The sequence below is a fragment of the Daldinia vernicosa genome (genome assembly GCF_022497035.1).
Source record: "Daldinia vernicosa strain CBS 139.73 unplaced genomic scaffold F5Y00scaffold_85, whole genome shotgun sequence".
Lineage (NCBI taxonomy): Eukaryota > Fungi > Ascomycota > Sordariomycetes > Xylariales > Hypoxylaceae > Daldinia > Daldinia vernicosa.
In genome coordinates, this window is record NW_025954001.1 from 48,530 (window position 1) to 63,939 (window position 15,410).

General features: G+C 47.8%; 3 protein-coding genes across 3 annotated transcripts; 2 read left to right on the forward strand and 1 right to left on the reverse strand.

Moving 5' to 3' along the window:
* Window positions 1-529: 529 nt before the first annotated feature.
* Window positions 530-3,596, forward strand: F5Y00DRAFT_256304 (rab-GTPase-TBC domain-containing protein; the record flags this gene model as incomplete). The annotated part of the gene is made up of 3 exons (XM_048010387.1): window positions 530-940; window positions 1,057-1,664; window positions 1,745-3,596. 3 exons carry the CDS (start codon window positions 530-532, stop codon window positions 3,594-3,596), a joined length of 2,871 nt encoding a protein of 956 aa, XP_047860011.1.
* A 2,430-nt stretch (window positions 3,597-6,026) lies between these two features.
* Window positions 6,027-7,049, forward strand: F5Y00DRAFT_256306 (Reticulon-domain-containing protein; the record flags this gene model as incomplete). Its single annotated transcript, XM_048010388.1, has 3 exons — window positions 6,027-6,210; window positions 6,267-6,568; window positions 6,636-7,049. 3 exons carry the CDS (start codon window positions 6,027-6,029, stop codon window positions 7,047-7,049), a joined length of 900 nt encoding a protein of 299 aa, XP_047860012.1.
* A 1,416-nt stretch (window positions 7,050-8,465) lies between these two features.
* F5Y00DRAFT_249553 (type II DNA topoisomerase) lies at window positions 8,466-14,349 on the reverse strand. The gene is made up of 4 exons (XM_048009614.1): window positions 14,032-14,349; window positions 10,595-13,930; window positions 10,263-10,544; window positions 8,466-10,212 (listed from the first exon to the last, which is right to left on the reverse strand). Exons 1-4 carry the CDS (start codon window positions 14,104-14,106, stop codon window positions 8,827-8,829), a joined length of 5,079 nt encoding a protein of 1,692 aa, XP_047860013.1. The 5' UTR covers window positions 14,107-14,349; the 3' UTR covers window positions 8,466-8,826.
* Window positions 14,350-15,410: the final 1,061 nt, after the last annotated feature.

Genomic DNA, 15,410 nt, shown 5'->3' on the forward strand with positions numbered 1-15,410 from the left:
AGGGAAACGTCTAAGCTGATTGTATCCCCGAATCCCTGAAGCGAGCCCACTCTGTCCCCGACTCCCCCTGTTTCCTTGGCGGGCGGCACCCCGAAGGCTGGTAGATGCTGTAGCTGCTTGAACGAATCCATTTTGAGTCTTAATGCGTGTAAAATACACCGCTGTTACCTCGATTTGCGCTAGACGCTCTCACCGTTTTTCGAAGCCGTCCGATCTGCTTTTGTGCTGTCCATCGTCGATGCACCGTCGTACGAGAGAGACTAAAGAAATTCTAAGGTCAAGGGGGGGAATCACAGCTTAAGCCTTCGAGACAAGAGACACTGGGAGTGTAGATCGGCCATTCCAGTCACCACCGACCACCTTCGTTTCGATCCGAGAATCTAACATGATGGAGGGGAATTCTGAGAACCGGCAGAAAAATGAAACTTCTCCGGTCGATACGGCGCCAAGTTCGGCAGACTCGAGCGCACTGGAATCACCCAAATCACCAGAATCACTCAAATCGCCCGTGGAGAAAGAAGAACGCAGAATGCCGGAACACGATTCGATGGTGACGGTTCGATTATCGGAGCCGCCTTCTCTATCGGTGAATACGGACCTTCCGTTGAACCCTTTACCTTTTAGAAAGAGCATCTGGGGACACGAATGTACGCCTACAAGTGCAACCGCGCCAAGTGTACCGCCTGTAATGGAAGTAGAGGAAGGAGACATGGAAGATGTTCAAGTGCATGATTTGAAATCACCCACTAGTCCTAAATCTTTGTCTCTGCCTATGCCTCTGCCTCAGTCAAAGGACATCCAAGCCACGACGACAACTATACAAGAAGAGAAGGAAATTATCGACGACGACGATCTCATGGAAGATTCCGATACAGAAGAGGTCAATTGGGACCAATTACAAAAGACTGAAGATGAAGAAGTCAAAGACCAAGATGATAATGTATGTTGCATGCCAAGTTGAAAAAAAAAAAAAACTGGTTGACTGGCCTGAGTAAGGCTAGATATACTACGACGATGACGATGACGATGATATTAACATGATCCTTCACATTTTAGTCTACAGCATTGCTATTGGCACGACTCGAACAAGAGAACAATAAAATTGCTACGAATCCAAAAAGCGTCAAAGTCAAGGTCGTCGAACAACCTCCAATCCGCCGGCCGAGACCACCATCCATGGCACAAATGCGGGACATGGTGAACGCACCCCCGTCCACAGCTTTACGATATTCCGTTCTCCCTCCCCCGCCGATGACTGATCTCGAATTCTACATGGCCCTCGTCAAAGACTATCAGCAGACCGCTGCCCGTCTTCCTACTTTACTGTCTAAGAAGATTCGAAAAGGAGTACCACCTCCGCTTCGAGGGGTTGTGTGGCAGAGTATGGCGAGCGCCCGCGATAGTTATCTCTTAGAGGAATTTGACAGGCTCTGCGGCGAGTCGAGTCCTTATGAAGGCATCATCGGCAAGGACCTGGGTAGAAGCTTTCCTGGCGTGGATATGTTCCGAGACCCAGACGGCGACGGTCAGCGAATGCTCGGAAGGGTTCTCAAATGCTTTAGTCTCTACGATACAAAGATTGGATACTGTCAAGGACTTGCTTTCCTAGTTGGCCCTTTGCTGATGCACATGCCGGATAGTCAAGCTTTCTGCGTCTTAGTCCGGTAAGTACCTCTTCACCTATACTACATGCCCATTCCGTACTTGAGAAATGACTTGGCTAATTAATATGTTTTGAAAATAGGCTGATGGAATATTATGACCTACGATCTTGTTTCTTACCCGACTTGTCGGGTCTACACGTCCGCATCTATCAGTTCCGAGAGCTACTCAAACAGCATTTACCCACATTATCGAACCACCTAGAGGATCTTCAAGTTGATCCAGCCTATGTTTCACAGTGGTTCCTCTCATTTTTTGCGGTAACATGCCCCTTGCCAATGCTGTTTCGGATCTACGATGTTATATTTGCCGAAGGCGCATCGGAAACGATCATGCGGGTAGCCCTGTCGCTTATGCGAAAGAACAAGAGCCGCATCTTGGCCTGTACCGAGATGGAGGATGTCATGCAGCTCCTATTATCTCGTGGGTTGTGGGACTGCTATCATTACAATGCTGATGAGTTTGTCGATGATTTCGTTAGTTTATCTGGGGTCGTATCGAGAGAGAAATTAGCCCAACTTGAACAGGGGTATCGCGAGGAAAAGATCGCCAGTGCCAATGCCGCGCGAACGGCCGATGTTACCACAGCTGCCTCTCGCTTTTTGGGTCGTTTATGGGCTACGAGCATCTCCTCCCCGAAATCTGGAACTCTTTCTCCAGGGTTTTCCGCACCTTTGAGACCCTTGAGTATGTTGCGACGAAGTGCATCGAAGCAGAGCCTAGCCTCGACATTGAATTCAATGGAAGCCAGTTCTTCTAGCGTCCTTAGTTCGACATCAACCGACGCTACTACCATTTCTCGCGATTCCACTTCTAATGCTGACGACTCGTCAATTCGTGAATCAACACCAGTCGTCGCAAAACAGCAATCCAGTCGAAATGCCGCCGACAGGAATCTACATACTCAGATCGAAGATCTCCTTACCGCCCTTAGCGAACTGCAACGAAACCATGCGCTATTAGCCACGCAGCTTCAACAAGAAAGGGAAGAAAGGGATGAGGACAAGAAGGCTGTAAAGTCATTGCTGGATGGATTGAAGAAAGACAAGGCCAACAACGAGGCGGCCGAGACTACAGAGGATAATAAGGATGTCGATAACAAAACAGAAGATGAAAGTGATGGAGGAGAGACACCTGCCCAGAATCAACTGTCTCTATTACTAGAAGCAGTTGAGGGTCGCTTTTGCAATGAAGGCCGCGAGCGCTCCGAGTCGTCAGTACTAACTAAGGCACAACTCCGTGAGGAACTATCTAGGGCCAAGGATAACCTTAAAATCGAGATGTCTAAATCTCTAGAATTCAATCGGCGCATTGAAGAACTTGGACAGGAGGCGAACACGCTACGAGAACAACTTCGAGAAAGTCACGCTCATGTTCGAAATCTCCACCAGGACAAGCAACGTCTCGAGAGACAGATCCATACTATGCGTGTGCGAGCTTCATCTGAGACGGTCGGGCCAGAGTCCGGAGGGTGGTTCTCGTCGGGATCTAACCTGAGTGCTAACAGCGCCACCGGTGGCGGGGCTGGCCGCGGTCTCCGGGAGTTCAAGCTCGGACGTAGCAAGTCAACACCCAACTCGCAGTTGGCCTTTGGTCAGCGTTCCGGATCGTTAGTGAGGACGCAAACGGAGCCACTCGTGTCGAGTGAACATGATGCAATCCTTCTAGAGTTGGTACAAGCTAAAACTGCTGAAGCGGTGGCTCGTCAAGAAGCCGACGAGTACAAGCAGAAGTTTGAAAGCCTACGGAAGGCCTACGGGCTTGGTCCGGCCGATTCTGCCGCGCCAACAGTGACCTCGACTGCAATGGAGATGATTGGGCGGTTCACAGCTACAGTGTCAGAAGCAGGCAACGGTACTAAGAGTGCTCCTGCCGCCACACCGACACCGACACCTGCCACTAATAGTGGTAGTTTCTGGGGCTGGCGACGATAATGATCGTCCAGCATTTGATAGTGGGAGACTGGGGGTGGAACAAACAAACAGCGCATGGCATTGCGCGGTGGGTGGTTGATGGTGGATGTCTTGGGCTTAGCTCTTCTATTCTTATTAGAAGCAAATATCATAGGGAAGGGTGGAGGAAGAATATGCATTTTCTATGTCGACTCATCAGGACAGACTACATCTGTAGGGCGGCGGAACCATTATGTTTATCTCAGTTATCATAATTACCTAGGTACTTATCCCGGCCCGGTGTATATAGACGGGGGTTGGCTGGGCGGCTTTTTCTTTTGCTATTCGACATTTGCCTAGCTTGAGAAGGTATACGCGAGCTTAGAATACCTAGACCGCGCAGAGCCGAAGAGCGGCAGCTTGGAAAGGCATGTTGCGGATTGCTTTTGCTTTTGCTTTTGCTTTATGGCTAGCAGCAAGAAGAGTATCATGATATCCAAAATATAGCATTGCTTACCTGTCGCCCTTGGGACTTATAAGTTTTGAGTGAGCCTTTAACATAGTACACGGGCAGTACGCATAGTACTCGGGTTATTAGATGTTGCGTTCGAACATTCGAACATACCCTAGCTGACCTAGCAGCCTAGGTATGTAGGTTAATGTATTATGCATTTAGATCTTGCTAGCTTCTTGACTACGGCACGATGATATCCACTGCATGTATGTAGGTCAAGACAGCCTAGGCCCTAGATACATAGGCGGGCCGCGCTAGGCCACCGTGTTTACCATAGTGATGACGAGGTGGTGGTAAGCATGATCTAAAGGGCCATGATGATGAGTGCTCATGGTAGAATGCGTCATTCGGGATCCATCACGCTTTGAGGTATGTAGGATGTCAAGATGTCAGGATGTGTCGGACGGGTATCGTTCTCTCTATATGTATAATATCTATGTATGTATGTAGGTATGTAGAAGATCTGGGCCCATGGCATGGAACGGGAGGTGGTCGTGTGCTTTCTTAGCGGATAATCACATGCAAGGTTTTTGACTATGTACAGATGGTGGAGGTGACGACATGGGTGGCTTTGGCCTCTGGGTTTCCCGAACCGAAGGATGTTTCGGATTAGAAATGAGTTGCACGAGATACGGTAGAACAATGCGACGGTTTCTTTTTTTTTTTTCTTTTTCTTTTATGGATTAGTTGCTTGTTTGTTATGTATAATAATGTCTGATAGGAGTTGGAGTCGGACTTATTTAGATATTTAACATGCATTCGAGATAAGACATATATGGTAGTACTTGTGTTTGACAATTCTAAATTCGTGACTTGACGGGACGGAAGCATGACGTTTGACGGGATTGCAAAGGACATCACATTGAAACTAGGGACTTCGGGGTACGTCTTCCTGCTGCAACTAAACGGGTAGCGCACATGTACAAATGTTTGTACCTATCTAAGTATATACACTACATAGAGGAGGAACATTCAAGAAGCACGCGAGTTCCCCTTATGTAGATGTGGCTGTCACTGTAGCACCTGCTCGTACATGGAATACATAGAGTGGTTCGGCGGGTGGTTTTAGGTGGCGGTTTTGTTTGGTCGGTGCTTGTCGGTCAGGCAGGTGCATCATGCTGTCCCTGGCGTGGCGTCATAACGACCAGCGCACTAGCCACATTTTGCAAGTATTGTAAAGCAGCTCCGCTGGGCTAGTCTTGATGAAATCACTCCTTTTATTTGCCTGGCCTTTGCTTCAACCAGATCGCTCAATCCCACTAACCTCCCCTACCTACCAATAAACCTGAAATTCTTCCCGCACCAAACAAGCACCAGGAAAAAAGTCCCAGAGACTTTCTTATCTCTTTCTCTGTTGCTTTCAACCTCTCTTTTTTTTACCTTCTTACCTTAAACTTACCAAACAACAACAACAACAACAACACAAATACATAAAACCATCGCCGACAGACCTTAAGAACAGGTACGTGATTTGCTTCGCTTCCCTTCCCTTTGACACTCGGACCCAAGTAACATTGGAGCTCATCCACAATTCTTGGAACAGATAGGGCATCCGGCATTCCGAATAGAACAACACATCTAACACATCTGATCTTCTTTAGCTACGATAACAGAATAGCAATTTGTATCACCAAGATCATTCATCATGGCCTCCAATGATCCTACTGCCAATGGCAGCTCTATTGACTCTTTGAAAGGCAGTAAGGTAAAGTCTATCCAATCCAAACATTATTCTTTTTCCCCCGCGTTCCGGAGAACACCTAGCTAACTGGTTTTACCGTGTACAGTATCTTACAACAGTTATCTTCCTTCCTCGGCTCCGTCGGCCCCGTCGGTCCGTTTATAACATAGCAGCTAATGCCTATTGACGTAGATGCTACAGCTGCCTACAACCAGATCGCAAGCGGTATATAAATTATTATCTCTAATTTCTATACATATTTACTTGAAGAATTATCATGGCTGATAATGACATCTTAGGCCCCGTGGCCCAGAACGTCAAGGACCAGACTGCAAAGACATCTGCCGAGTTTTCCAACCTAGCCAATGCCCGGCAAACACCTCCCCAGACCGCTGCTACCGGCCAACCTTTGACCCATTATCATTCGTTCTTCTCGGAGCTCTTGTCATGGAACAACCCTCGTAAGTTCTAGACCGCCCTCTTCTTATCAGGCCATCATACTGATAAGCCATCATAGGAGCTTCTGCCATCGCCTACGCTTCTATCGTCTCGGCCATCTTCGTGGCTAGATACCTCGACGTCATCCGATACACCTTCAAGCTCTCGTACATGGCCTTGGCTGTTACTATCCTTGCTGAAGTCGCCGGAAAAGCCGTCCTTGGCAACGGTCTTACTACCCAGTTCCGACCCCGCAAGTATTACACCATCCCCCGAGAGACGCTTGACGCCTTGATCGGCGACGCCCACGAACTCCTTAACTTCTTCGTTATTGAGGCTCAGCGAATCCTGTTTGCCGAGAATGTCACCGCCTCAGTTGTGGTATGTATCTCCTATATAAGCGGCATTTGCTATACTTTAGTACATACGATTAACAGTACGGTGGCAGGCTGCTATTGGAGCATTCCTTTCCTACTACTTGGTTAAGATTGTCCCTTACTGGGGTCTTGCCTTGATCTCCACTACGCTCCTGTTCTTCGTGCCTCTAGTCTACGCGACTAACCAGGAACTCATTGATCACTACCTTAAGCAGGCCTCTGATGTGATTAACAGCCAAACCGAGCAGCTACGTGAAGTTGCCAGCAAGCACACTTCCCAGGCGACCGAGCTCACCAAGCAATACGTGGGTGACTACACTGCCAAGGCCCAGCAAATTCTCCATGGCCAAACTAAGGCTGCTCCTCAGACCAACCTGAAGGACTCTGACTTCCCTAAGGCCCCTAAGGAGACCTTCCAGAACAAGCAGGAGGAATCTTCTGAGGAGGAATCCGAGGATGAGCAGGTGCCTCTGGTCTCTGCTTAGAGCTCGTCTAAGCAGCGTGGCCAACGACGGACCCCTTCCTAGATACATAATATTGTTACCCACCTCTATTTTTAAGATCCGATTGGCACGGCACGGCGATTTGATGTGACTCATGGCATAGAAAGATATGAGACATTGAGGAATTTTTCCAAAGCTTCCTGGGTGGGGGCCAATTAGTTTTTTTTCGCCTACGACTTTCCTTGACAATGGCAATGGGCCTCTCTGGGCGGGATTTGGTTCTGACGCGGGGCTAACGGTTTAATTTACCTAAACACCTCATCTCTCTTTTCGACCTTGGCAATCTCCTCTCGCGATGACTAGCGTCCTAGTCTACCGATAAGTCGATACCTCATTCAACCAGACATGCAGACAGAGCGAAGCCTTGAACTTGAACTATCATAGGCGTTGGAGTGGTGTTGTTGATGGACGGTGGATGGCGATGTAAGAATGAAAGAAATGAGAACGAAACGGTCGAGAGAAGCAATATGCGGTTCAGTTAAGGCGGGCGATAGGTATTTTCAGTGGTCAGTCGGTAGGGTGAGTGGATGGATGGATGGACGGACGGATGAAACGAAACGAGAATGGCTTTTGCAGTAGCAGTAGTACCATCGATGAATGTTGTTTATTTTAGTTACATACGTGAGTGGCGGGGATCGCGATGGTATGAATGAGAACAGTCCAGTGCAGACAGAGAGGAGAGGAGAGGTGCGGTGCGGTGCGGTGATCCTTGAGCTTAGTAAGATAGTAATTTCGACTATTTCCCTTTTATTCTTGAGGAGTTTGTTGGTTGTGATATGTCTAGGTTATGTGTTATGGGCTAACCTAGGTAAGTGGTGTTTATATGATGTATGCGATACGTTGGTGCTTGATTCTTCGGCATGGTATCGACCTTTGATGTATGAGATACTTGAGACTTCCTAACCTAGCAGCATTTACTTTCTCACTTCCTTTCGCTCGTGTAGATGAACCCTTATGGTATATATAGATAGGTAGGTACCTAATACTAAGCGTTTGTTATATCTGTGAGTTGTGAGCTCAAGGCCCCCTACCTACACTACACAAGTTGTGGCTCGTCTGATAAACCCACCCACTCACCTACGTGTCTACGAAGTATACTCCTGAATTATTAATTACGATCTTACATTAGGTAGATATTTGCAGACCCAACCACGGGAAGAAAATGATATATGTAATAAATGGATGGTATTTGCAATTTCTTTAATATACTAAAGGAAGCTACTTTGAGTACACCTGAAGAAACTGGAATGGGGATTTGCATCGATATCAGGGAAAGGCAGGCAGCGATATTTGTAAGGAATAGATAAGAATGGTATTGCTAATTTTCATTTTGAAATGTGTAAAAGGGCATCTTTACTACACAACATATCACTCTTTAAAACTCATTTTCGTAAATCATTCTGTTAAGATGCCGTTCCTATTTATTAGTGCACATATACATAAATGAGATACTGTATGTATATCAGGAAAGGTACACCAATAAAGTCAGCAATTAGCGACCAAGTCAGATAAACCACCAACGCCTCGTGATCCATCGTCACCCTTAGCCTCGTCCCTCTCCCCGACAAGAAACCATTCCCGCCTAGTTAATCACAAAAAAGTTTATGATACCACACCACGCCGGCTTCGTTCCTCATCGATACCACGATGAAAATAATTAGGATTGTCACTTATGAAAAGATGGCCGTATTATAACTGATTTTCGTTGAGAGTGACAGCTGTGATTCACAAGCGTGCGTGAAGCTAGTTATTATGAGAATCACTCGCTGTCGTCCATGGCGAATGCATCACTTGGCTCATCGTCGTCATCGTCATCATCAGGCAGCTGTAAGCTGTCTTCGTCTTCATCATCGTCATCATCAATGATATAGACAGGCTTTGACTTGGTTGCTGCAGCTCGACCAGGCCGACCACGAGCCGCGGGCTTCGGCGGGGGAGAGTCAGGATCAGCCATCTCGACTTCATCGTCTTCATCATCGTCCATGTCGAAAGCATCCTTCTTCGGCTTCCCCTTCTCTTTCTTGGCAGCATAGGCCTTCGCTGCTGGTGACAAGTGCGCAGCCTTGGACGCTGGCGCTTTCTTCACAGGCGCAGCTTCCTTAGACTTGTTCTTCGTTCCAGCAGGTCGACCACGTGCTTTAACCGCCGGCTCGCTGGTGCTCGCAGCGGCAGTTGTTGGTTTGGACCGAGGCTTGAGCTTAGGCTCCTCTTTTGAAGGCTTTGCCTTGCTCAGAGCTTTGGAGACAGGTGGTAAATCGTCGTCGGAGAGGAAACTGTCTAACTCATTCCCACGGTTACTCTTGTGAGGCGATGGTTTAGCCAGCATCTCATAGTTGGTGTCATCATGATCGTCTAGGTCCAAGACCTTCGAAGGCTTGCTCTTAATCTTTAACCCTAACCCAGTGCTGTTACCGCTGCTGCTATCCGGGCGCGACATGGAAAACAAACTAAGTCGGCCAGTCTTGTTCTCGGATGCACTGGTATTGCCGTTCGTAATACCCTTGACCAAATCACCGACATCACCAAGCATCTTGTCGTCATCGCTTTCTGATTCATCGTCATCATCTACGATAAACCTCTTGGCTTTCGAAGCGGCGGTACGTTTGGTCCGAGGTGCCGGTTGGATCTCTTGAATCTCTATATCCGAGTCTTGAGTACTTGCTTTCTCCTTCTTCGCTGGATTCTTTAGCTTAGCAAAGTCATCGTCCGAGAACGGATCCGAATCCGACTCTGCTCCACCACCGCTTGTGGTGTCCTTCTTGGCGCCACCATTGAACATAGCCGCAAAACGTTGGACAGACTTTTCTTTGGGCGGTTCTTTTGGTTTGGCTGCAGCTTTAGGACCCGGCTTCGACTTTGCTACCGGAGCCCAGTCGTCTTCATCGTTCTTTACCTTGCGACCCCGTCCACCAGCGCCACCAGCACCGATCTTCTTTGATGTGCGGCGGCCCTTTCTGCGGATACCAGTAGCAATCTCCTGCTCGAGGCGCATTTGGGTTTCCCACACTTCTTCGAAGTCATCCAAGTCTTTACACCAGAGATCCTTCTCACTGAGGGCATCAAGTGCATCTCGCTCGGCTTTCTTCTTGGTAATCTGGTCTTTGAGACGGTCGAGCCGCTCTTGGGTAAATGACCAGATCGCCATCTGTAAATAGTTAGAAACTACGTTTGCTTAGGACAACCATATAAACGTACCGAAAGAAGGTAATCATAGTCATTTGCGGAGGTATCCGTGCTGTCTTCAACCGCTTCATCTTCGTCGTTGTTGTTCTCCTCCTCCTCTTCTTCCTCCGTCTTGGTCTTCTTGGAATCTTGTCCTTTAGGGAAAGCCTCGTATTTTCGCTCACGAAGCTCCTCAACGATGACCTGCTTCTTTTTGCGGGATACCACGAGCTTACCATCCATTATCTCTTGTATGAATCTGGCCTGGTTTTTCAACTTGCGGTAGTCTGCATCGTAAACGCCGAGCCAGTGCATCTAAATAAAATTAGTACAATACTCGAAAAGCCTTCATGTCATCAACTTACCTTTCGCAAAGTGTACATATTCAATCGGTAGTGGTAGAACTCCTCGAGAATATCTTCCACTTTGTCGTACTTGCGGATCATGCCACGAGTGTCGAATGCGACCAAATTAGACGTTGCGACCTGCTTAACCAACTTGAACTTCTCGAGGAGACCCTCCTGTAAGGCTTGGTTCATATGCTTCTCATCCAACTGAATCTCAAAATGGACAGTGTTGTGGTCGTTGAATTCCTTGTAGTCCTTGATGAACGAAGGAGCCTTTTCACCTCGGATTATTTCCTCTAGCTTCGCCTTGAAATCATCCGTCCACATGCGGATGGGTAGTTCTGTGACCATGACCTCATTCGGTCTCTTCTCGTCTACGCTCACAATACCGTTGAACTGATATCGATGGGACTCGGCCTGTTGTGCGGTGCCCTTCCAACCTCTGAACCAGGGGATCATTGTCTCAAAGGGCTTTTCGTCTTCGCCATCCATACGCCCCATACGCCGCTTTAGATTTCTAATAATATCTAGAGGGTGATAGTTCGGGATTGACGTACTCCAACCAGTACCGATACCATCCGCGCCGTTTACCAAGATCATAGGGATAACAGGTGCATAGACCTTCGGTTCGATTCTCTTCCCGTCTTCGACTTGATGCTCTAGTTTAGGTTCGTCCAGAGGCGAGAATATGCGGCGGGCAAATGGAGAGAGACGAGTATGGATATAACGAGGGCTGGCAGCATCGGAACCACCCTGAAGTCGCGAACCAAAGTTACCACTGGGCTCGAGATAGTTAACATTGTTGGAGCCGACGAAGTTTTGTGCAAGGCCTATGATCGTCTGGTGCAAGGATATTTCACCGTGGTGGTATGACGTTTGTTCGGACACATAACCAGCCAACTCGACGACCTTCTTATCTTTGGTTAGATTTCGTTTCAGACAAGCGTAGATGACCTTCCGCTGGCCAGGTTTTAGGCCATCGATAACTGAGGGGATAGATCGCATGTTGTCAGCCATACTGAATAGTATTAGCTCCTTATTAACGAAGTCGTCGTATGTGACCTGCTTGATAGCGTGGTCGAGGTAGGTACCCGGTACGAAGTTACCGAGCCATTCTTTACGGGCATCCGCCTTCTTCTTGGAGAAAGCGAGCTCGATTAGCTCGGCTTCTTGAGGGCGCATCACATCGAACGTCTTCAAATGGGTATCAAGATCTTGGAAATAGACCTGGGCGTCATTGTTGTCACTGGTACCCAAACCCTTGTAGTACTTCGACTCCCATCGTTTCAATTCATTCTTGTGCTGTTCCTTCCATTCCTCGTACTGAGGTTGGGTGAAGAACGATTTTAACCTCAAGGGTTTCTTGGGATTTGGTCCTTGCCAGACCTTCACGATAGGCGTGATGAATTCTTGGAAAAACCCGGGAATCTTGAGGAGGGAGGGATATTGAACTTGAAGGAAATTGATAAGAAGACCTTTGATATGGCTACCATCGTGATCCTGATCGGCCATGATCATCAGATGCCCATATCGAAGAGATTTGGTATCGGTATAAACCGTTTTGTGCTTCAGCCCGAGGAACTGTTTGATGTTTTGAATTTCTTGGTTCTTCATGATCTGGTCGATTGAAGCGTCACGAACGTTCAGCATCTTGCCTCGAAGGGGGAAAACACCAATCTTATCGGGATCCAGAATGGCACGGCCAGCCACAGCTAAACTTTTGGCGGAATCACCTTCGGTCAAGATCAGAGTACATTGCCAACCATTCTTGGTGCCTGCCAAGTTGGCGTCGACTAGTTTGGCGTTACTAATTCTTGATCGTTTGCTGCCGTCACTCTTGGCAAGTAGCTTATCAGCTTTGGCTTCCGCAAATTGGATAATGTTGTTAATTGCATCCGTCTGGCTGATCTTCTTGAGGAACCCTTCGGTTAGAGGGCATTTGCTTCCAAACTGGCTGAGCTTAGTCGTCATTTGCTCTTTAGTCTGCGAAGTAAAGGCAGGATTGGTAATCAGACAGTTGACGAAGATGAAGATGTGGTTACGGATATGATTGGCTTTCAGCGCATGCCCCTTCTTTTTCTTGTTCAACGTCTTCAGGAGCGAGTCGCAGATTTGGTCAGCAATGTAATTGACATGAGTACCACCAGAGGTAGTAGCAATAGAGTTCACAAACGAGACCTGCTGGAAAGAACCGTCTGAGACGGCAAAGGCGATCTCCCACCGAGCATGGGCCTTGTTGTCCTCAAGGATGACCGTAGCGGTAGGTTCGGTACCCTCTTCGGCACCTCGCTCATGAGCAATGGCTTTTGCGTACATTTCGCAGTACTTCTTGAAGTCTAGCTTGATCTGGGTGTCGTTGAGGTAGACTTTGATACCGCGCACCGTACCAGCCATATCGTAAACTCGACGGTAAAGCAACGACTCGAGATCATCGTCGATGCCCTCAGGCATACCAAACCTATTCCAATCCGGTTTGAAGCTGACACGAACAAAGTCGCTAGATTTGCTGCTTGTTATCTTTGCCTTGTCCATCTTGCCCATGTTGTCCCTCCACGTCTGCTTGTAGCGTTTTCCATTCTTAGAGTCTTGACACTCCAGAGTGAACTCTGTACTGAAGACGTTGCAAAGCTTGGCACCGTAACCGTTTCGACCACCTACGGTCTTTTTCTCGTCGTCATCAAAGTTGGAACCGGCAAGAAGATGTCCAAAAACCAGTTCCGGAATATAAACCTTCTCCTTATCGTGGATCTCTACCGGAATACCTTTTCCGTTATTCTCGACTATGATCTGACCTTCTTCACGATTGATCGTCACCTTCATGTATGTCATGCTTGGGTCTCGCTGTTTGTTGTCTGCAGCGTTGACGAGAATTTCGTCAAATATTTTGTAAAGACCGGGCACGAAGCCAACCTTGGGTCGTAGTTCCATCTGGTTAGTCTCCTTATTGAACACCCACATCTGCTGCTCAGTACGTTCAACAGAGCCGATGTATGTGTCAGGTCGCTTGATAATGTGCTCGAGTTGTGTCAACTTTTGGTACGTCTCCGTAGCCGTCTTCTTCTTGGCTGGCTTCGGGTCATCGAGCACCATGCTATCGTTCTCGATCTCGCCTAAGGGTGGACCACTCGACTTCTTGGTGGCGGTTGCCTTTTTCTGCTTCTTCGCACTCGGGGGCGTATTGGAGAAGCCCGAGACATCGTCATCATCGCCGCCGTCGTCGTCGCTATCAGGCTTTGAGCGTTTCTTAGGAGCAGTCTTAGTCGCCTTTAGGGTTGTCTGAACCATTTTTTTTGATGCAGCCTTGGCTGCAGGTTTTGCTGCTGCCTTCTTTGCAGGAGCCTTAGCCTTAGGTTTCTGTAGGAGCGCAAGGTTAGCACTGCACAGGTAGGGATAAAAAAGTGAGTATGTTGTTTAGATTAAGAAAAAAATCCAAGACAAGGATATTGTTTCCATACCGGCTCTGGGGAGAAGCCATCTGACTCGTTATCGAAGTCGTCAAAGGCCGAGTCCTCCATAATGTCGGAGTCCATGATTGATGTGTTTGGTGTGATACGTTCACACGCGACGCAAATGACGTGAAGAAGGATAGGGATTTACCCAACGTCGTTGAATTAAAAACTGGTCGCCGCAATTGACCAGAACTGCGCAAGAATTTCATAAAAAAAAAGAAAGTTAGGGGCCAATATCACGAAAAAGCCAGTTGTTTTGAAATTTCTCCTTTTGTGATGAGAGAGAGAGGGGGGGTTGTTACAGGGAAAGCAGCCTCGTAGCTCATTGTCGTGTTATTGCACGTAAACAATTTATTTTCATTTGATAACTAGGAGTCGCGTCCCTGGAAGAAGTGGGGCTCTGGTTACAGGCTAGCGATACTTAGTGTTATATTGTATAGAGTAATACCGGAGCACCGTTGAAAAATGGCAAGAGGTTGACCAAAACGCGTCCAGCATGGCTAAACGTCGGCAAGAGGTAGCAAACATTTGCACTCACGAGCCACACCAAAACCAGCCACGGATGATACCTGACAGTCATCCATGGACGTACCTAAGGTACTTAGGTACATGTAGATGGGTTGACCTTTCATCAATCACATTTCCGTACCAGCTTGCCAACTTCGTGAAGATGTATTCAACGATAGTACTTCCCCCGGTCAGGGCGATCTACTGGGCACATTCAGATATCAGAGCACCTCATAATGAATTACTACTATTGCTATTATTAGAAGATATCTAGTATTTATATAAAATCCCAACCGGATGCCCATCGCTCGTCTACTACGTATTAGTTTCGTCAAAGCAAATTTCAACCACCAAGAGCCTATGGAACGTTGATGATGATAGGTACCTATCTACATTTACGACCTCATTAACTAGCATACAAAGCTAGAGGCGTCTGCCCACGTTAAGGCCGGGTGATATCTTCCCTACCCGGCTACCCTCCTCGTCCTACCAGAGCACATGGCCCATCATCCAAGAGGGTCTTATGAAGGGAAGAAGCACGGCAAGCAATTGGTGCGTAATTCTCCGCCGTGCATGCGGTCGTGTGATTCCACTTAGCAATGTTTCCCAAAATGTAACGAGACGTAAATTTCCCGAAGTCGAACTGTACGTCCCCGTAGCTTTTTTGTTCGCAAAGTCGCACCGCGCATGAAGAATCGCGGAGCAATTCTCCTTGCCCATCCTACGCCGTACCACGCCAGACAGCATGGCAATCATCGCCTGAATCCTTCTATCTTACCCGAACCGGCCTTGGTGAGCCTCAAGCTTACCCCCTTTGGGAAGTACAGGAGGCGAGAAATCCGACGAGGCAGGATCGTTAATGTAGTCTATGCCATCTG

Coding starts and splice junctions, on each gene's coding strand:
- F5Y00DRAFT_249553 (XM_048009614.1), bottom strand. CDS start 14,106: ATGGACTCCGACATTATGGAGGACTCGGCCTTTGACGACTTCGATAAC. Junction 13,931..14,031: donor ATGGCTTCTCCCCAGAGCCG/GTATGGAAACAA, acceptor GCGCTCCTACAG/AAACCTAAGGCTAAGGCTCC. Junction 10,213..10,262: donor ACTATGATTACCTTCTTTCG/GTACGTTTATAT, acceptor AACTATTTACAG/ATGGCGATCTGGTCATTTAC.